General features: G+C 49.1%; 1 protein-coding gene across 6 annotated transcripts; it reads right to left on the bottom strand.

Annotated features, from left to right (window-relative positions):
• Positions 1-1,634: 1,634 nt before the first annotated feature.
• On the bottom strand, positions 1,635-21,008 carry LOC144727837 (V-set and transmembrane domain-containing protein 2B-like). 6 transcript variants are annotated; one of them, XM_078606998.1, is made up of 7 exons: positions 20,840-21,008; positions 14,065-14,252; positions 9,415-9,611; positions 9,061-9,093; positions 7,726-7,899; positions 4,543-4,717; positions 1,635-2,486 (listed from the first exon to the last, which is right to left on the bottom strand). In XM_078606998.1, the coding sequence occupies exons 2-7, from the start codon at positions 14,117-14,119 to the stop codon at positions 2,410-2,412; spliced, it is 711 nt and encodes a 236-aa protein (XP_078463124.1). In that variant the 5' UTR covers positions 14,120-14,252; positions 20,840-21,008; the 3' UTR covers positions 1,635-2,409. The 6 variants fall into 6 exon arrangements, with proteins under 6 accessions (XP_078463124.1, XP_078463127.1, XP_078463125.1 ...); XM_078607001.1 differs by having other exon boundaries at positions 1,635-2,482; XM_078606999.1 differs by lacking the exon at positions 20,840-21,008 and having other exon boundaries at positions 9,415-9,608; positions 14,065-14,246.
• Positions 21,009-22,307: the final 1,299 nt, after the last annotated feature.

The raw sequence follows: 22,307 nt of genomic DNA, 5'->3' as shown, positions 1-22,307 counted from the left end.
GTGCAGGCGGTGCAACTGCAACGGGACCCACGGGCCGGAGGGGCTCAGCCACCGAGCCACGAAGGTGGGGGGAGGCGAGCCCGAGTCGATTTCTCGCACCAGGTCACGTGCTTCAATTTCGCATTGCAGTTGGTGTAATGCTATTTAAATCATAAAAGTGTTGACACTTTAATACACACGATGACTGGTGCAGACTGCACGAACAAGAATATCTTAGATGTCGAATGAAAAAATCTATATCTATTAATCATGTTAATGCAGCAAAAACCAATAATGCAGAAAAAAGTGTTTTATTGGTTCTTGTACAAGTTTAGAATAATTTATATACCGGTAACTACATTTCAAAGACTGGTGGTGGTGGTGCACTCTGATGAGATAAATAAATACACGTAATGAAGCATTACTGGGTTTAAGAGCATTGCAAGGTTACAATACATTCAGTTCATTTTCATTGTAAAGTGTTTGACAAGCACAATGAACATCCTTAGACGAAATTAATGGAACCTGTAGGCGAAGTGCACCACGTAAAAAAATACATTAAAATAGTGCTGTTGAAATTACCAGGCAAAACTGCCGTTAAAGGTTACAAATGAGTCCTTAAATTGACAAGAAATTAAAAAGGTTCCATTTTAGATATAGGCGAATCAAAAAACACCTGTTACTGTGCAGATAAGCGTAAGACTAATATATCCAATAAATTCATTCTATCAAACCGAATACATTTTTCACGTAACAATCCCACATACATCGTTTGTGTCTTTTTTACAGAGCTTGCAATATTCGGATGAAGCTGTTGTTTATTTATTTACACGAACTCTCTCAACGTTCACATGTTTTTTAATGTTTGTCCACAAAGATTTTTTTTGTTCGGTGTCCAACTGGAAATTAAAGGGGTAAGCTATCTCCGATGAATTTACGTCATTTCCTCGTAAAAAAACAACACACAGGAAGTGCCGCAAGAAGGTGTCCGAGCTGCGCCGAGGGAGATGCCAGATGTTTTTGTTATGATCATGCCACTCATGACGGACACACAGTGCAGACAAGAATACATACACGTGTACGTACCGATGAGCTCTCTTCCCCGACAGCGTTTAGGCGCAGTTCAGTGGTTATTTCAGCAAAGCCAAGGATATGGAACAGCTGCGTGAATTACATCACCCCTGTCATCTGATTTTCTTAGCAAGCAGCCGTTTTGTTCGCTGAATGTTTTGTTGCGGTGATGTGGTTCGTATCTACACTGATATACAGCACTGCTCTTACTGTTGAAGTTGGCATTGATTAAATTAACATATTTGTAAATAACATATGTAAAAAATGATTCCAATAGTGGAAAACCAATTAAACCCATATGTGCTGTAATTGTCGGTAAATTCGTCACTTATAAATGCCTTTTAAATATATTTTAGAAGCAATACAATGAAGCCACTTGAGTTTATATTTTTGATGTGATTGAAATGTAACGTGTGTGCAATTTCGTGCAACATCATACGTTTCAGTGTTTAATTACTTTTCAATGTTTTACACGATATTCCTTTTTACGTGATCCAGTGTTTTACTGTTTTATTAGGCTATATACGGCGAACCATTTTATCGCAGCTGTAATGCAGAAATGTGAAACAATAACACCCTCGGGATATATGTCCGCCAAACGTTTATTCGCAATCCTTTTGTTGAACACTGTAAAATGTGGAATTACTCTTAGCACATTACAAACGCTCTGACCGTTACACTCTTTTAACATTCCACTCTTGAAATTTCACCCTGTCCATAATTCAATACCATTGACGTTTTCATCAATAAACACATCGCCCGTTGTAATGAATATCAATAATCAACGACTCTAATCCACGTACTCCTTTAACAACAGCATTCTAGATATATATATGTAAAAAAAATCAAAGACTCGGCAAACGTATCTCTCGGTTTCATTTCGATGTTCAACTATTAAGTGCACTGAAAGTGATGACACAATTTGATTCACAAGTATGTACATTCCTAAAGAAGAGCAATATCTTTTGTTTCTCAAATTACTTTTCGCCGTGTGACACATGCCCCGCCAGTGTAGTATGAACAGGCTTACATGTTCGAAGCCCAACTGATAAATGTTTTACACATGCAACACAACCGGGCATTCGGTTAAAATTTGTAGTCATCCTATTTTGACACGGTACAATTATTTAATAATACTGTTATTAATGGCTTATAGTATTGTCTAAACCCGGGCGAAGTGTTTTAGATAATATAAATCAAGCAGTTTTTATTCTGATCGCAGACGTCATCGGGGGGAGATTGTCGTAATCTTCAGGACGGGGAGAGCGGGGGATGTGTGATCTCTTTTTGGAGTGTGGGGGGAGTGCTAGGGAGGAGTGCCGAGGGAGCGGGGTTAATCTTCCAGGGATTGAGCAGATTTCAGAAAGGTAGAAGTTGGAGTGTTAACAGCAGACTCAGTGTGAACCCGCTCAAGGCCCAGCGTGGGCCCCCACTGCCTGCGCCAAAAACAAGACACAAGTGAACCTGCGGCACCATGACCATCCAACACACTCCCAAGACAACTTGCACAGCAGACATCACGAAAAAGTAAACAAAATATTTCTGGTTAAGGTTAGAGCCCTCCGATTGCTTGGTGCCACCACTTCTGGTGGAAGGCCCCACCTCATTTGAAGGGAGCTCGATCACTGCGCTTCGAGAGGGAACCTTTGGCCTACTACTCCATGCTGGACAGACATCTTAGAAGACGTGGGAGTACCCACACTGTGACCCAACCACATGTGACGTGTCAATTGACCGACTGTGGTGGCACCCACTCATACTGCTCGGTGGGTAGAGGCTGGTGGGGGCAGACATTTAAGAAACCTGCACCGATGTTCCAAATTTCTGCGCCGGGAGATTGAACCGGCGACCTCTGGCTTTGAAGTCCAGTATGGGAACCACTCCAACACAGCAGAATCCTGATATATACATAGTGACGCACAGTTTACTGCCCACCCAGCATGTTCACTGAGCGTGTTATAAGTAATAACATGGATTAGTTTTAATTCTTCACTGATGTTCACATCACATATTCTCATTATTATGTTTAGTATTTACTCCTTACATGAATTAGTCTGAAAGCAAAATACATGCTCTAGCAATCACACACGCAAAGCCACATTCCCGTATACTTTACAATGAACGAGGCCTGACCTACTTTGTTCATGCTAAAATTAGCAGAGGCTGGATCCACCCGTCTTCACAAACAGCGTCACGTGGCTGTGCCCACGGGGAAGGGCACCTCTGGCAACTGCCCAGTGTCATTGGCCCGTTTGGTTGAATGTAATTGGCTTGAGCACGGCTGACCACGTCGCTTGCAGTACTGGCCAGTGCCGTCCACTTTCCCAGGGCACAGGGGTAGCTTAGAGGTCACGGTGGGATTCACACCCCGCTTGGAGCGTGTGCCGCGTAGGCACTCGCATGGCTCCGGGCGAGGTGTGGTGAAGGAGTGATTTTAGCCGCATTGTGTGAGCCACTCGTGAGCATGCTTAGGTTGATTTTTTTGTCACACGTGGTGAGACAAAGTAGAAGATGCAAACACAGCAACGGTTACATAAGAGTTGGGGACTGGACCTTATTAGAGCCTTCAGGCATGAGGTAACGAGCTATATAAAGAAAATGTTTAAAATATTGTGCTAAGAATAATTCGGAAATGCCCTGTCAAATATGCAGACACATCTCCTGTATTTTAGCTTAGCTCAACAATAGCGCAGACACAAACATGTCAGTTGGGTGTATTCATTTATTTAGGATTATTGTTTCTGGGAATTTCTGCACATTCCGTGTACTCTGTGGGGTGGGGGAGGGGGATTTAAAATTGTCAGAATGCCATAGTGGGAGACGGTTTAACCTCTACCAGAGTCAGCCGCACTGAGCTGCTGGGACCCCATGCCGTGTTGTCATTCTCCTGCTTTTCTTCTTAGCTGTCCTGGGAAACCTGTAAGTCTTCCCGGGCCATTTAAAGTTCAGTTTTTTGTCAGTTCCTTAATAATACACCGCTCTGGACAATGCATTGACATTGAAGTCTCCCCTCTGTTAGCATTGCGAGATGCTATTCTTATTCTACGATACATCCCGCTATTGTTGTACGTCAAAAGTCGCAACCCTTTTGACGTCCACACTTGGTCACTCACACACACAGACACACACCGTGCCCACCCTCGCCCCCACCAAAAAAGGAGAACATTCTGTAGCTCATCTTCTTGGTTCTTTCGGTAAAGTCACGTAGAAGGGAAGTAATAAAATAATAAAAATAAAACATAATAAAATAATTCTCACGACGTTTCGGCCACAACGCAAGCAGCCGTCCTCAGGTGAAGACCTGTCTCCCCGTTGTGGGCGAAACGTCGTGAGAATTATTTTCATTATGTTTTATTTTTATTATTGTATCACTTCCCTTCTACGTGACTTTACCGAAAGAACCAAGAAGATGAATCCCTGCAGTCACGAAAGAAGCTTTAAATCGAAAACAATTCTGTAGCTCGTAAGAAGGGCTGCGGACCTCTCACCCACCGGTGGGTTGCCGCCTTCCGGCCGGCTGGCCCTGGCTGGGCGCGCTCGTGGACGACGGCTTCGCCTGCTGCCGCTTGTGTCCGCCCGCCTCTCGCAGCGCGGGCGGAGTGGCGTGCGCCTGCCTCTTGCCCACGGCGGGGTTGCCGCGGATGAGCGGCCGAGCCTCCGGAGCGTGCTTGTGCGAGCGGAGGACATTGAGAAACAAGCCACCTGCACGGTGATGCTGACGCATGCGGCTTGCTTTTGTGTCGCGTTTTTTGTTGTCGTCGCCTGGCTTTGCCGCCCCCGTTATGCGCGCGCGCGTGTGTGTGTGTGCGCGTGTGAGTGTGTGTGTGAGTGAGTGTGTGCGCGTGTGTGCACGTGTGTGAGTGTGTATGTGAGTGTGTGCACGTGTGAGTGTGTGTGTGCGTGTATGAGTGTGTGTGTGAGTGTGTATGTGAGTGCGTGTGTGTGTGGGAGTGTGTCTGAGTGTGTGCGCGTGTGTGAGTGTGTGTGAGTGTGCGCGTGTGTGAGTGTGTATGTGTATGTGAGTGCGTGTGTGTGTGCGAGTGTGTCTGAGTGTGTGCGCGCGTGTCTGAGTGTGTGTGAGTATGTGCGCGTGTGTCTGAGTGTATGCGCGCGTGTCTGAATGTGTGTGAGTGTGTGCGCGTGTGTGAGTGTGTGCGCGTGTGAGTGTGTGCGCGTGTGTCTGAGTGTGTGTGAGTGTGTGGGAGTGCGTGTGTGTGTGCACGTGTGCGCGTGTGTGCGCCGCAGTCCGTGTGTACATTGTGCATATCGCGCGCGCCGTGCACTCAGGATGGCGGCCACAACGATGACGATGATGATGCGCTCACGCGTTAGGATATTCGCTTGGCGAACACGTGTAAGTAAGCACGTTCGGTATGGTGACGGCGTTGTGCTGGAAGAATGGCGCAAAGTCCATTCGGCATTTGCGCGGTTCTCGTAGTCGAAGCGCTCTGTGCATTGAAGGTTTGTGTGCTACTCAATAGCTACTAAGAGTGCAACTATGTATAGGGATATTTACAAACTGGTAATATGAATATTTTATTTTGTTCTCATCAGGCTCCGTCATGTTAAATGCAGTCTCTAACCCTCATTATCTCTCACCCTCATTATCTCTCTCATCCTTACTGTCTCTCGCTCTCTGGCCTGTCTGCTGATGTGCTATGAGGAGGGTCCATGGTCCTGAAATGTCATCATATATTGACATTATTTTCGTTTTGGGCAGTGTTGTTGACGAGCGTGTGGAGTGTTTTTGCTCTGAATGTTTTCCTTGTAATCTGCACCGGACAGGACCATCGTCTTACTGGGCATGTGTGAAAACAGATCTTCATATCTCATCGGATTCGTCCAGGATAAATACAGATTCTGATTCTGTATTTTCAGCACACAAGTCTGGCTATTAGGCATGTAACAACGTAACGATTCACATATACACGCGTCAATTGACATATTTATAATTGCATTTCTAATTTATGTAAATATATGCACATGTTATGCTCACGTTACATTCATGCTAGTGGAGCAAACTGTACAAACGCGGTGAAAAGGTGAAACCAGATCAATGAGTCAGTAAAACGAGACAAAAGAAAACTGATTCTTGACTCGAATCACGATGCTGAATCAAACCACTGGGATGGGTGAATGTTGCCATGCCCGCTACCTATGTAGGCCTCACCTCACACATGTCGGTGATTAGCTGCGTGCCCTCGATGCTGTTAAATGTTTAGTTATATGCCAAAGATAAAGATAATCAACGTCCATTGTTAGAGCATGCCGAATCATATCATGCGTATAGGAAGTCCCCCCGCGACATGCGTGTACGAAACGAGACACTGCGCAGCACGGCACAACTTGGACGATGCAGGGTTTTGTTGTTATGCGGTGCTGCGTAGATGTGGTGTGGGGTTTTCCATCTGAGCTGCGCTGATCGTAAATTTGGAACGCACCAGCCGAAACCGCCCGCTGCTCTGTCGGTTTTGTGAACGATGTGAACCACGCAGGTGAGTTGAACTCCAAACACAGGTGTGTTTGTTTTTAAGAACAATAAATCTGCATTCTCCAATGTACGTAATGTAGCAAGAGGCACCGGGAGGTAATTTAAACGGTGATCAGGATATATATTGCCATTGTCGCTACTAGACACACGTGGAAATGTGCCATGTGTTCCATTTGTCATATCGGCAATGGCAGGAGATGTATGTAACACACCATTTATATTTTCCATTAAAACTGCACATCAGTGCGATGTATTATTCGCAAAAAAGAACTCGCGGCAATTGGCCCCAATTATAGGCAGCACACAGAGCCTCATACCACTGAACACATTTCCCCAAGACCAAACCCAACCATGATTAAACGGTCACCACTAAAACTGCACAGGAAATTGACAATTGACTGCCTAATACATTGTCATGGTTCAAGGTTGTGATTTGATTAAAAATATGCAATTTTTTTGTCTTGTTGTTTTTGTACTTCTCACTTGTTCGCACTATTTCTGTTGTATGTAATTTGTGTCTCACTGGTAATAGCCGTCTTGCATATTCTGGTCGCTTTGCATTGTTTGTATCGACTGTGCTTCAAGTCTCCTATATTGATAGCATTTTCTGTCTCTGTAGTTCGTAAGTCTTGGATGATTTTTTTCCATCTCATTTGTATTGCCTCATTTGTAATCTCTACCGAACATGGCCTACCTGTCTTTATACTTGTAAATAAGATAATTTTACACACATGTATCGTGAGCGTAAGAATTAACTGTAATCTAAATGGAGTCATGGTTAACTATGTAGTGTATCGCCCCCTCAATAAACACAGACTAAACGACTCAGCCTCGTCAGCACTCACGACGCGGGGTTGGCGAGATGTCCTGGTGGCTAGCCACTGCTGTTTGATAATAAAGACGATATGATATGTGAGTCAGGCTACACCTGCACGTGAGTCAGGCTACACCTGTCATGTCAGCCTGAAGGCAGGGCACAAGGTGGCCTGTGTCTGTCGTCCGTACCCCCTCGTCCCAGGCGTACGGGCGATTGGTAGGTAGAGTGTAGGAAACTCTTACCTGGTGCTAAGTTTGCATCAGTCTAGTTCCCTACTACTCTCACCTGGCGCTAAGTGTCCATTGGTGTCTGTATCTTAGCGAGGCCCCCCGGTTGAGTGGCGAGCGAGTGAGCGGGGGGCTTCTACCTGCATGTCGCCCTGCAGACGGAAGTCGACACGCAGCGTGGCCTGGGCCTTGTGCTCCTGGGTGTTGTCGTCGCTGCGGTCGCTCACGCGGCACTCGTACAGGCCCTCGTCCTCGCGGCGCACGCTCGACAGCCGCAGGTAGTTGGAGATGTCGCTCCCCATCACCTTGACGGCCTGCGTGACGACACAGCAGCCGTCGTCGCCACCGCCGCGAATGGCACGGAATGCTGCCTTCCGTCGCCACGATTCTTAGACTTAGGCTTGGGGCGCTGTTACACCTTCCAAGTTAACATCATGCACTTGTAACTACAGAAATGTGTCTGATTGTAATGCTAGAAATTGTTAAATTACAATTTCGTGGTTTTTAATAAGTGGCTATTTTTAATATTTTATTACTTATGTATTTTGCATTTCGAATCGATTTACACAGAATCAATAAAAATTGACTCAAAATATGGGGCACCTGGTCTGGCCGCCCCAGTACAGGTATCCCTCGATTTACAAATGTTCGGTTTACCAAACATTTTTCGTTCACGCATTTCACAAATGATAGACACTTTTCGATTAGTGAAATCGAATTCACGCGATCACGAAATTTCACTACGGCACGTGCCATGGGATCATCAAACAAGGAGGCTGCGTCGTCACTCATCCACGGCAGCGTCGCGGTGTCCCTGCAGTGGAACAGCGACGCCTCCACATCCGCTTCACAGTCATTGTCACTGTGCAGATCTTTTGGTGAGTTTCCTGAAAAAGGTAACTATTTTTGTATTAAATTGATCATTATTCAATCTATTTAATATTATGTTCATAATTATTATTGTTTTTGTATTGCGAATAGCGATATAGGTGGTGTATATGTTTCGGCTTAGCAGTACAGTTGGAATTGCTGTCCGAAACACACCCCTCATTTTTTGTATTAAATTAATGGGAAAAGCCGTTCCCATTCACGAAATGTCGTTTTGCGCGTTTTTTGTTGTTGCTTAAGAACGCAACCCTTTCGTAAATCGAGGGATACCTGCACAATCCAATCTTCGCAATCTCATTGGCCAATGCAAAGCACTCCCACGGAATGGCACCTGTGCAAGATGCCAGGGGGCACCCCGAATTTCTCCCCTGGCCAATTGCAAAGCTGCCGTTGCAAATCCTCCGCGTTGGTCGAGGCCGATTCCCCTCCGTGCTCCCTGGCTGCCTCCCCACCGCACCTTTGGCGACCACGACGCTGGCGCCATCCCACAAAACCTCGGGCCCATGGCTTTTAAATGCACCGTTGTGGCTGCGGCAATGTCGATATGGGGGTTGGTGGGGAGGAAGACGTCGTTGTGAAGTACTCACGCTAATTTTAGTCGCGTCGCTGTTCTTGGATGTCTGTGGCAAGGGAAAAAGTGAATTTCAATTGTTTGTAAAATAAACATGTTTAACTTGCAAATGCAATATTTGTTCTGGATGTATAGATGGACGAACATCTGTATTGTAGCAGGAGGCGCTCAGGCAAGCTGGTAACTTTGCATCTCTTCATACTGAAAGTCTGTTCATGTTGGTTATGAGGAGCATCCACTGAAAGCATTATAATTTGAGCGCAGTGTCATTGACACTGCGTTTCTGTTATGCATGCTCGTGCACCACCGCCACCCATGCAGCATCACAGCTTGTGTTGAAGCCTCGACGGGGAGCTGTCCGTGTGACTACCTGGGGACGAGCGGGGCTGGTGGCTGGCAGCAGGGCCTTGGGGGCAGGTCCCCCGCGGTAGGGCTCCCCGCGCATGTGCCACCACTGCATCTCGATGGAGTGTGAGGTGGGGCCGCTGCCCTGGTAGGCGCATATGAGCACCACGTCGTCCCCCTCAACTGCCATCACGTCCTGGGGCACCTCGGTGAACATGCCTGCTGATGGTGGGGACAGACAACGGGTGGTAAATCTGGGGCTGCGTTTCAGTCCGGCTGTCCGGCACATTGCATACAGGATATCTGTGGCTACCCCTGTGGCCATTTACAAGTCACGTGGCATCTACTCCGGTCTCGCACTGACCGATAAAATATTTGGTGAAAAATTAAGCCCCTGGTACAATGTTCACACTGGCTATCAATCTCTCGCAGATTTTCTCCCAATAAACGGAAATGTTCCGCAGTTGCCAACTGTTGTCGCGGAAACAATTCTCGCCGGCAGATTGTCAACACTCCCACGCGCGATTCTGTCCGTGTTGTCTCTTCATCGTGCTCAATGGTACGCCATTAAATTACAGAAACGTTCAGTCCTGGAGTCTTTTAGGAGTTAGCAGAGTGAATTTGTCCCGGGTTTTTCAACTTTTAAGTGCCAGGTGTGGTCAATAGATGTAATTAAATAGGGGGCTCTCTCCAGTCGTGTATTGACGTGAGCTGTGGTGGACACACCTGAAATGGATTGCACCCAGCTGGCTCTGACTTAAATCCATGGAGTGGTCACATTTAGCAGCGGCTTGGATTTTTTTGGTTGTTAAAATAATAAAAAAACAGTACCGCATACACAAGCTTCAGCCTTAACCACCGTATATTTGTCGCCGACGCAGTCCGTAAGAATTTACGACGCGAAAAAACATTGATACATTTCACGGATTGAGAAAGATTGAAATATATGCACTGGCATAAAATTAATTCTCCCCTGTTACGAAAATATGTTGGGGGAAAATGAGCGGTGAAAAAAAAGCGGTGCCTAATGCAGGCCACTAAACACACAGCTTTTAAGGCTAAATAAACATGCCATTAATAGATATGGTATTAGTATCGGCAGAAATGTAGCTTCAAACACATCATGACATAATCACGAAATAAACAACACCATTATTGCCACTGCCCAGCCTCGTTGGACACTGCTTCTCATGTCGCAAGCCGCTCACATTTTTTTTTTCAATAAACCAACAACGGTGCAATGCAATCACTGATTTATTTTTGCATTTCAATCTAGTTGCAATTACCAAATTTCAAAAACTTCAGTAAATAATTCATACGCGTTAGGGTGTTCACCCGTCTGGGTGTGAGCCGGTATTGTAATTTGTGTTTTGGCTGCAGGAATTGATTTGTGACGAGATATGGTTACCGTGTCCGGAATATTTTTACGAATGGACCTCGGCTGACTGAGAGATATGCCTGCGTTGGCGTTGATCTGCAGTGGAAAAGGTGGGAAGCCGACTTCACGGTGACAATGTTCCGATGGATAATTAATGGCAGACATCTTTTATTCATCACCTTGTTCAGTTTTACATCGCATCATTCATGTTTTATACAACACCGTTCATGCACGTTGCATTCACAATGCCTTTACATTTTTAATGCACGGATGCGTGAGGAACCACAGATAATCAGGCGGTGAGCCCAAGCTCTGCGGTTCTCAAGATATTAAGATGTTTTCAGCCAATTAAAAGAGTGTTTACACCGGTGGTATGAAACTGGAGCGCACAGAGATAACCCATCCGTGCGAGAGAGCAACACTCTATCCCATACAAATGGAACAGATGGAGATCCGTCCATATTTGCTTTACAGCGCTCTCCTGGCGAGCCAGGGTATGGCACCATCTCGACGTCCCTACGGGAAGGGAGTTTCAAGACATCTGCATGCGACCCACCAACTCCCGCTCCCTCCGCAGGGCTGGGTTACAGCCCACGTGCATAGCCAGCCCCGCCCCGTGGGCCCTGGTGCAGTGACACCGCCTGCACGCTCGAGAGCTACGCCACTCCGAGTCCTGCTTTTACTGTTAGACCGCCCCCCCCCCATTCAATGCAATGTTTTCCATGATTCGGGTTCGGCAGTTGAGTCGTCTTTCTTTGCTGTCCCCATAGAGGGCGCCACTACACCAGCCGCACCATTGGACAAGTGTGGCTATCTCATCTGAATTCAAAAGCAACTTGCTTGCAATGTGATTGTATGCGTGCGGCACAGATGCAGCAGAAGCCTCCACGAAGGCTGGAGAGCAACCGTGGAGCACGCGGGCACGTGAAGTCCGAGGTGCTTTGGAAGAACTTTCTTCAAAGGGGAAACGCACAGCGCCGTGGAGGCGAACTGACCCTAATCTCCTGTGGGATATTATTTGGGTTGTTCGATAAGGTCACGTAGATAGGTTCAAATTAATACAAAAATAAAATAACGACGTTTCGAAACGTCGTAGTTTTTTTGTTTATTTGATTTTTATTAATTTGAACCTATCTACGTGACTTTACTGAAAGACCCAAAGAATATGAATTCCTGCAGTCACAACAGCTTTAAGTCAAGATTTTTCCTGTGTGATGTTGGTTAATGGAATTGTAGTGAAGTCGATTTAATTGAATAACAACATGACCCAGTTGTTGGCATCATTATTTTTTTTGGATACCAATTTAATGGAAATAAATCTAAACCAAATACAATAGTTAACTCCATAGTACAAACTAATTAATTTCAGAAATCTATGACAATTAATCTTGATTCGTTTTCTAATACAGCCTCACTGAGTCTCAAGAGTAATTTGCACGAGGATCTTGCTACTAATTGGGACGTTTGCTCAAATGTATAATACGTGGTTTGCGTATGGGATGAGCTCTAGTAGCTGAAAAAAACACAACACACATAACGGGATGAGTTTCTTAAAATAAAAAAGACCGCACAGATGGATTCACGAATCCCATTGCTGGACGGCCATCCGCTGGCCACCTCCGTATGGCCGCGGGTTTCTGTCCCCAGAAATCTCGATCGATGTTGACATTCTAACTTGTGTTAGAGATTAGGCGCGCGTTAATCCGGCACGGTATCTACGTGCCATCGGCAGCCGGTTAAGCTTGCGCATGCTAAATGCGTAGACGCGTTGCATATTAAAGGACCGTGCTTGCATGACAATACGGTGCTCAAAGGGGGTGTTGCGTGTCGTGCAATTAACAGCTGGCAACGGCAACAGAAAGCGGTGCTTGTACTCGCTAAAAGCAAAAAAACCCATCTATCTCAGTGTTACATCAACGATTGTTAAATGTGCTGCCGTAAGAGTTTTTTTTTACTAATTGTCAGCCATGATAAATCTACTGCTGGATGACCCCCCCCCCACTCTCCCCCACAATCCGTCACCGTCTCTAACGAGCCCGTGATGTGATAATCCACCCGGCACCCTGCACGCGAGCCGATGTCATCGCTCCATCTCCGACACACACCGAACGCCATCCTTTTGTAGATACATTATAATTCACTACTTTAACTATATAGAACATTTCTTGACAAACTAGATTGTATAGCATAGCACACGACTCACAACATTTGATTAGATACATGTAGCCTCCAAAATACGACGACAATAGCGACAAAGGCAAGCGATTATTATTATTTGTAAAAATAACATTCATGTATACATCATCTTAGTCGTGCTACCATGTGACTATAACATTGACAGACACCTATACAAGTAAGCCACCTGTGTGTGTACGAATCAATCTATTAACGCGATTGCCATTGCCCCTTGGCGGAGATAAGCGGCTGATACTCGAGCGGGTGGATGGCGACGCGCGTCCAGTCGGGTGCTGTCATCATCATCATCGATGGCACTCTCTCGCGATGCCCTGAGGATTAGAGGTCGTCTCTTTTGACCCGAGCACCGAGAAAGGGACCTGCAGGTATCCAGGTAACCCCGTATCGACCGCCCCCCATCCCCGCCTCCCCGAGACTCATTGAGGGCACCTTATCTGAGTTTAATGACCAACACGGAGTTCTGACAAATTCCCGTGAATATTTACCTGCCGGTAGAGTTATCAACGCCATTGCCTTTGTAAAAAAAACATTATCGGCTAATTTGTTCTGCAATTCATGCCCTTGAGTTTTGTTATCTCAAATGTATCTGCACGCGTTTAGCTTTTAAGCAAAAAACCCACCAAGAAATCCCACGCACGCGACTTATTATCAGACTTGCCTACGAGATCACCTTGTTGCTGTCTCTAATTGAGCAATGCGAAATTTGTAAGTGCACATCCGCAACAACTCACCACATTTATCAATAACAATTCCACAATAGAAAACAAATATATGTTCTCACGTGTAGTAAACTATCGTATAAAACAGACGACGTATAGGGCACAGTGACCGTTGATCGTAGCAGGAAGGTGATCGCCGCTATGAAGAGACAACATCTCTGCTGCAGAGAAGGGCAATTGGCCCCAACCGTCCAATGGAACGCGTTTCTGCCGTTTCGGGGCAGTGTTGTTGACGAATTCGTCGATTTTATTATTTTTGTGCTTTTGCACCACCGACAACGCCGCATAAGAATGTCGTGTTTGCAATTACAGACAAGCGCAGTGCACTTTCGCGCGTCAGGCGCAGAGCCCTGCTGTACGTTGAAGACAAAAGCGCACTTACCCTGTGCTAAGGCGAACAGATGGAGTTGCACAATTAAGAAAGGCGCCAGACCCATGGCTTTGCCGTCAAGTGGGTACAATGGGCACCCCCACCACGCTTCGTGTGAATTGTCCAGAGGTGGAGGGGTCTGTCCGGCTTGGGATGAAAGACTCCGGGAGCTCCTGTGACCCTCCCGTAGGGACCGCAGGCTGAAGATGTACAGAGAGAGAGAGAGAGGGAAAGAGAGCGCGAGCGAGTGAGCGAGAGAGAGAGTGTGAGCGAGAGAGGAGCGAGAGAGCGAGAGAGGAGTGAGAGAGCGAGAGAGGAGTGAGAGAGCGAGAGAGGAGAGAGAGAGTGAGCGAGAGAGAGAGTGTGAGCGAGAGAGGAGCGAGAGAGCGAGCTGCGCAGCGCAAGTGCAATCATCCACGCGGCACATCCACGATGTGAGATCGGCGGTAGATGCTCCCATTCAGAGCGTCCTTGCTTGATTCTAACTGCAGTCAAGCCCCCCCCCCCATGGCACGTCCGAGTCGTGTTTATACCGCGTGTGCGAAGGGCGCAGAATCTTGCGTTAATGATGATAACTGATGATGATGATGGTGCTTTTTCGTATGGTGGGAATGTGGTAGAGTTGGCGGTGGGGTTGATCAACAAGGTTTAATGTGTTCATGTCGAGGTTGGTCGGTGAGCTGGTGGTGGATGGATTAAAGAGTAACCTTGATGAATGGTGATAACTGATGATGCTGATGACGGAGCGTAGTTGTAAAAGCGCCGTGCGAGATTAATTCACGGTGGCGCTTTCACTTTTGACATTCGCAAACTGCAAGCCCAGGGCCCGCTCGTGTGCAGTGTACACAAAGCACGCCCGTTGTTGGTATGCGAATGCTTTTGAAAGCGGCTTCAGTTCCCTTAAGAATTCTTCTCGATTTTGGCTTTTCACGAGAGACCAACAGCTCTCGGTTCGCATCGTTATTCCGTTACCGGGACCAGGTAAACGAGTCTGGCTGTCCCCAATCTCTGCTCCCTTTCACGCACACAAATACGGACGCAATTTTCCGGATTATAAGGCGCTCTTTTCCTCCCGTATATTTAAACAAAAGTTGAGGGATGTGCGTTTTATACTCGGGTAGGCTCGTGCGCGTGTGCGCGTGACCAGATTTGTGTGACGTTATGTTACACCGGGAACAAGTAGTTACGGGCGCGTCTGACTTCTCGGAGCGTCTCAGTGTCGGCAGAATTCGGTGCGGCGCTGCGCGATTCGTGAAACACGACGAGGTGGATGCATTGCCACCCCCGCTCAACACCAAACATATTTGCACATATGTTTATAATTAACAACGACTTTTTTTTGAGACACACAGAGCGCGAAGGAATCATAATAATCAAGGATGCATTTACAAAATTATCGATGCAAATTAATCATCATCATCAGCAGCAGCAGCAACAGCAGCCGCGAGGCTAATTGCCCCTCCACGTTGGTTCCGCTTCAGCGCTCGCTTCTGATTGAGACGCGACTGGCGTTCCTCGCATGATTTCAACGCTGATGACTTATGCATTGAATAAATAGAAACTCCGATTAATACGACATTAAACTTAGCCTAATTGGGGTGATGAATAATAAGCGGCTAGAAGTGCAGGCCTTCATGAGAGAGGGGAAGAGAAGAGAACACACTGCATGCGGTATTGCCCAATACAATGAACGTCGTGCCCTTGTGCGTGTCTGTGTGTGTGTCTGTGTGTGTCTGTGTGTGTCTGTGTGCGTGTCTGTGTGTGTGTCTGTGTGCGTGTCGGTGTGCGTGTTTGTGTGCGTGTCTGTGTGCGTGTTTGTGTGCGTGTCTGTGTGCGTGTTTGTGTGTGTGTCTGTGTGCGTGTCTGTGTGCGTGTTTGTGTGCGTGTCTGTGTGTGTGTTTGTGTTCGTGTTTGTGTGTGTGTCTGTGTGCGTGTTTGTGTGCGTGTCTGTGTGCGTGTCTGTGTGCGTGTCTGTGTGCGTGTCTGTGTGCGTGTCTGTGTGCGTGTTTGTGTGTGTGTCTGTGTGCGTGTCTGTGTGCGTGTTTGTGTGCGTGTCTGTGTGTGTGTTTGTGTTCGTGTTTGTGTGTGTGTCTGTGTGCGTGTTTGTGTGTGTGTCTGTGTGTGTGTCTGTGTGCGTGTCTGTGTGCGTGTCTGTGTGTGTGTCTGTGTGCGTGTCTGTGTGCGTGTCTGTGTGCGTGTCTGTGTGCGTGTCTGTGTGCGTGTTTGTGTGTGTGTCTGTGTGCCGGTTCTGGCTCCTGCCACCATGAGGGGTGGACAGTCCTCTACTCGGGGCAGGAGACTGCCAAACAACAGGGTGTGGCTCTTCTTCTGAACAAAAGAATGAAGGGGGCGTGGGAGCGTGGCGGTGAGGTGTGGGAAGCTGTAAGCCCCAGGATACTTTGGGCTCGCCTTCCCATCAACCAGAGGCGAGGAGTGGTGGTCGTGGTTACTTACGCCCCCACCGAAGACGAACATCCGTGGAGGGATGCAGGCAAAGCCGATGAGTCAGACGCTTTCTATGACCTACTGTCACAGGTGCTGGCTAAAGTGGCCACTCGGGACAGAGTCATCTTGTTGGGTGACTTCAATGCCCGAGTTGGTCATGATGCTGGCACCTGGTCTGGAGTGATTGGAAGGCATGGGCCAGATCAGCTCAATAACAACGGTAGGAGGCTGCTAGATTTCTGTGCAGCCCATGGGCTTGTAATTACCAACACGCTCTTCCGGCATCGGCGCATCCACACAACATCATGGATGCATGCCGGGTCCAAGCAAGAACATCTGCTGGACTACGTAGTGACGGACCAGCGGATGCGAGCCCATGTCCTTGACACCAGGACCTACCGTGGAGCTGATCTGCCCTCTGACCATCGACTAGTCATCTGTAAGATGCGCCTGCCATTCTTCCACTCCGGTGGTGGGTGTACACCCAGGATCCCATTCCAACCAAAAGTGGCCTGGTCTAAGTTAGCTGATGAAAGTTGCAAGCGAGAATTTCATCATCGCTTGCAGCTGGGGTTGGCATCGTCCCCCACTCCACCTGATGTCGAGGGTAAATGGGCGAGGTTTAAGACTGTGACTCATGCAGCTGCAATGGCTGCTTTGGGTACGCGGTCCAGACCTCCCCGGGAACCCTGGCTGACGGAGGAGGTGTTCAGGTTAATTGAGAAAAAGCGACAGGCCCACTCTCATCGCCTACAGCATCCCACGTCAGAGAATGAGGAGGTTTACCGCAGCCTTCGCTCGGAGGTTCGGAGAGCCGTAAGGCGCTGTAAGGATGGGTGGTGGTCGCGGGTTGCTGAGGAGATGGAGTCTGCCTCAGTGGCCCGCGATCACAAATCACTATTTAACTCCATCAAAAAAGTAACCTGCAGCGCCACACCTATTACCATCATTAGAGGAAAAAACGGTGATCCAATCTCCGACCCCCAGGAACAGGTTTGCAGATTTGCTGAGCATTTCTGTGAGGTCCTGGGGGAGGGAAAATCTCTCAGCCAGGAAAACATCATGGCACAAAGTGGGGATAACCCTGCTGAGGCTGCGGTGCCTCAAATATTGGAAGAGGTCACCCCCTGTGAGTGGCTGGCTGAGGTACCGGCTGTTGAGGAAGTACTGAGGGCGATCCGGAGTCTGAGACCAGGGAAGGCACCGGGCAGAGATGATCTCCCAGGCGAAATGCTGAGGGAGGGTGGCGTTTGTGCACAGACTGCCCTATATGACATCATAACAACAGTCTGGACCACTGGACGGGTTCCGCAGGACTGGAAGGATGCCCTGGTGGTCCCCCTCTTTAAGAAGGGGGACCGCACAGACTGTAACAACTACAGGGGCATCTCACTCCTCAGTGTGCCGGGTAAGGTCCTGGCAAGGATTATTCAACATCGCCTTGCTAGGCATGCTGAGGAGAGGCTTGCGGAGCCCCAATGTGGTTTCAGGAAAGGGCGGTCCTGCACAGATGCCATATTTTCTGTCCGTCTGCTACAGCAGAGGTGTAGGGAATTCCAAAAAGACCTACATCTCTGCTTTATTGACCTGGTCAAGGCCTATGATACCATCAGTAGGACTGGGCTCTGGGTTGTTCTTCGTGCTTTCGGAGTCCCTGACCCTCTGCTCACGATCATTAAGGACCTTCATGATGGTGAGCGGGCCCGGGTAAAACTACGTGGCCGGGAGTCGGAGCCTTTCCCTGTACACCTTGGGGTGCGACAGGGATGTCCTCTGGCTCCCACATTATTTAACATCTATTTCGACTGCGTAGTTCGTGAAGCCTTCAATAGCTGTACCGGGGGAATTACCATTTGGTACAGATATAATGGGAGGCTGATCGACGCCCGGGTGCGATCAAGGGATGGCTCCCTATTGGTCAACCACGTTATGTATGCCGATGATTTGGTAATAGCTGCTCATTCAGAAGAGGAGTTGGAGACGCTGCTGCTGAGGCTGGAGTGTGCCACTAAGAGGTGGGGCCTTACCATCAGCCCCACCAAAACTAAGCACCTGCCTGGGTATTTTGTACCATCGGGCACTCCGCCCCCACAACTCCCAATCGGTGATGGGGCAGTTGTGGAGAGAGTAGAGAGTTTCCCATACCTGGGCAGTGTGCTCATGACCAGCTCCAGTTTATCAGCAGAGGTCTCACTCCGAATCAGTCGAGCGGCAATATCTTTTCATCGGTTGCGTAACGCTGTGTGGAAGCTACCTGGTCTGTCGCTCCGCACGAAGCTTCAGGTCTTCTCGGCCACGGTCATTCCCTCCCTTCTCTACGCTTGCGAAACGTGGACCCCCCTAGTGGAGCATCTTCGCCGGTTGGAAACATTTAGGCTGGCCTGCCTACGATCCATCCTGGGTTTGACCAGGCTGGATTGTGTGAGGAGCTCACAAGTCCTTGAAAGATCTGGGCAAAGTCCCATCAGTGAGCTCCTCCGGCAGGCAAGGCTGCGTTGGCTGGGTCATGTAGCCCGCATGCCCAGCCACCGCATGCCTAAACAGCTTTTGTTCGGCCGGATCGAGGGGGCTAAACGGGCGCGGCACGGGCTAGAGAAGAGATGGAGTGATGTGGTACAGGAGGACGTGGAGCTGAGTGGACTTGCCGATGACTGGTACCAGCGGTGTCAAGATCGGCCTCAGTGGAGGAGGCTCGTGAAGGACGCTACTGGGCAGTTGGAGGCAGTCGCCCTCCAACAACAACGGAGGGCGGAGGAGCGACGCTCACAACAACGAGCGGAGCGCCGGGTGGCTAAAGCACAGCAAGTTGGCACAGTAGGGGGCACAGGTGGTGCATCAGCCAGTCATCTCGGTCATCTCGGTCAGTCGACCCGTGGCACCTGGGTCTGCCCCGTGACCTCCTGCCAGCGGGCGTTCGACACTTCACGTGGCCTCAAGGTGCACATGGCCTGGCACAAGCGTCGTGGTGACGTCACCGCCACTTAGTGGCGAATGGCGGTTGTTGTTGTCTGTGTGCGTGTCTGTGTGCGTGTTTGTGTGCGTGTCTGTGTGTGTGTTTGTGTTCGTGTTTGTGTGTGTGTCTGTGTGCGTGTTTGTGTGTGTGTCTGTGTGTGTGTCTGTGTGCGTGTCTGTGTGTGTGTCTGTGTGTGTGTCTGTGTGCGTGTCTGTGTGCGTGTTTGTGTGCGTGTCTGTGTGCGTGTCTGTGTGCGTGTCTGTGTCTGTGTGTGTGTTTGTGTGCGTGTCTGTGTGTGTGTCTGTGTGTGTGTTTGTGTGTGTGTCTGTGTGCGTGTCTGTGTGCGTGTCGCTTGCGCTAGTCGTGTCTGTGTGTGTGTGTCTGTGTGTGTGTTTGTGTGCGTGTCTGTGTGCGTGTCGCTTGCGCTAGTCGTGTCTGTGTGCGTGTCTGTGTGTGTGTCTGTGTGCGTGTCTGTGTGTGTGTTTGTGTGCGTGTCTGTGTGTGTGTCTATGTGTGTGTCTGTGTGTGTGTCTGTGTGCATGTCTGTGTGTGTGTCTGTGTCTATGTCTGTGTGCGTGTCTGTGTGCGTGTCGGTCTGTGTCTGTGTGCGTGTCGCTTGCGCTAGTCGTGTCTGTGTGCGTGTCTGTGTGTGTGTCTGTGTGCGTGTCTGTGTGTCTGTGTGCGTGTCTGTGTGCGTGTCGGTGTGTGTCTGTGTGCGTGTCGCTTGCGCTAGTCGTGTCTGTGTGCGTGTCTGTGTGTGGTTCTGTGTGCGTGTCTGTGTGTCTGTGTGCGTGTCTGTGTGTGTGTCTGTGTGCGTGTCTGTGTGTCTGTGTGGGTGTCTGTGTGCGTGTCTGTGTGTGTGTCTGTGTGTGTGTCTGTGTGCGTGTCCGTGTGTGTGTGTCGGTGTGCGTGTCTGTGTGTGTGTCTGTGTGCGTGTCTGTGTGTGTGTGTCGGTGTGCGTGTCTGTGTGTGTGTCTGTGTGCGTGTCTGTGTGTGTGTGTCTGTGTCTGTGTGTGTGTCTGTGTGCGTGTCTGTGTGTGTGTGTCGGTGTGCGTGTCTGTGTGTGTCTGTGTGCGTTAGCATCTGCCCGACTCGAGCATCCCGAGGGTGAAATGGCGGGCACACAGAGTTTTGAAACCTTTTTTCTCATGTCTTTATCATAATAATGATGATTAGTATGTATATAAATAATAATAACAATTATAATCGTCAATCCATTTACATTTCGCCAACAAACTCGTCATTATTTTTACACGCAAACGCATTCGGTGAGCCCGGGGAACATTCAGTCAGCATTTGTTTTGGCGAAGCGCACAGAACGACGCTTGCATGAACACCGCGGAAATTCCATCTCGCTCTGAAATCAGAACACGACATCAAACCACCTACCCGTGTCGCTTTACTTATTGCTTGTTCCGCCTTTTTTCCGCGTGCTTTCTTTTTGGTAGATTTTACCGACTTTTCAATTCCATTTTCAGAACCACGGATTCACAAATGAAACAAAAAGAAAGAGGCCGCTCGTTGTGCGTGTCACTCGCCGGCTCGGACCCTGCAAGACACGAGGGGTGGAGAGAGAGAGCGAGCGAGGGGGTGGAGAGAGAGCGAGCGAGTGGGTGGAGGAGAGAGCGAGCGAGGGGGTGGAGAGAGAGCGAGCGAGCGAGGGGCTTAATCCGAGACGGAGCGGCTCCACATCTCCCCCAGATTGCCTTCTAGCAGTCGCACCAGAAAACACAAACTGCTGCTGCTGTTGTTGTTGCAGCACTCATCATCATCCCCCAACCCCTAAAGCTCCACCTCCTCCTACAATCCAACCACCACCAACCACCACCACCACCTTACCACCACCCAACACGTTGTTGGCTCACTCACTCAAGATCCACTCGCGCCGCTCACCACCACCACCACCGCCGCTGCTGCTGCTGATGATGATGCCGCCCTATCCCATGGGTTGGCTGCGCGCTTTGGCAAACACGCCACGCCAGAATGGTGACTTGGGGGGGGGGGCGATTCGCGTTGCGCACAAGCGCTCGAGTCGCCCCCCCCTCCCACCGCCCCTATCGGTAATTAGGAAGCGTGCTCACCAAGCCAGTGTGTGGACTCGCATATAGCCCAGACACACACCAACAGCAGCAGCAACACGCACAGAGACAAACACCAAAAGAACAAACGCATCAACCGGAGGGTACTTTAGAGACGGAGGATGTGCGCGAAAGAGTGAAGTCGTTGCTGGTGTTTTGGGGGCGACCTTGGGGCTCGCGAAGCACCCACACCGATGTCGCTTCTCAGATATTTGCGTCACAAAGCATTTGCTCTCCCTCTCTCTTTTACCCACGAGATCGCTGGCTCGCTCGCTCGCTCGCTGGCTCGCTCGCTAAATCGAAAGGCGCCCCCCACTCCGAGCGCAGGGCACGTCGCGCCGTGCATGCTAATTCAGCGCGGCACCACGAAGTCGTCTCCCGGCTCCGGGGCGGGCGGGCGACAGCTCCTGCCCCGCATCCTCCGGTTGGCGCGGATGGCGACGTACGGTGCGCAGGAAGTTCCACGCGCATGCGCACACGGTCGCTCGGGGAACGCTTGTTCTCGACGGGAGAGCCACGTCGAGAGGGAGCGATGGATGGAGGGAAGGAGTTGGTGAGGAGTTGGTGAGGGGTTGGTGAGGAGTTGGTGAGGTGTTGGTGAGGAGTTGGTGAGGAGTTGGTGAGGTGTTGATGAAGTGTTGGTGAGGAGTTGGTGAGGTGTTGGTGAGGAGTTGGTGAGGTGTTGGTGAGGAGTTGGTGAGGAGTTGGTGAGGAATTGGTGAAGTGTTGGTGAGGAGTTGGTGAGGTGTTGGTGAGGTGTTGGTGAGGTGTTGGTGAGG

The sequence above is a fragment of the Lampetra planeri genome, chromosome 26 (genome assembly GCF_965212315.1).
Source record: "Lampetra planeri chromosome 26, kcLamPlan1.2.h2, whole genome shotgun sequence".
NCBI lineage: Eukaryota > Metazoa > Chordata > Hyperoartia > Petromyzontiformes > Petromyzontidae > Lampetra > Lampetra planeri.
Note: the sequence above shows the minus strand (reverse complement) of the source record. Positions and strands in the feature narration are given on the sequence as shown.

What these genes read in the sequence shown, in the direction of transcription:
- LOC144727837 (XM_078606995.1), bottom strand. Translation starts at nt 14,119, where the DNA reads ATGGGTCTGGCGCCTTTCTTAATTGTGCAACTCCATCTGTTCGCCTTA. An exon ending in GCGACGCGACTAAAATTAGC is followed by an intron (nt 7,900 to 9,060) that starts GTGAGTACTTCA and finishes GTCGTCACGCAG; the next exon opens with GCCGTCAAGGTGATGGGGAG. An exon ending in CGGAAGGCGGCAACCCACCG is followed by an intron (nt 2,483 to 4,542) that starts GTGGGTGAGAGG and finishes TGGCGCAGGCAG; the next exon opens with TGGGGGCCCACGCTGGGCCT.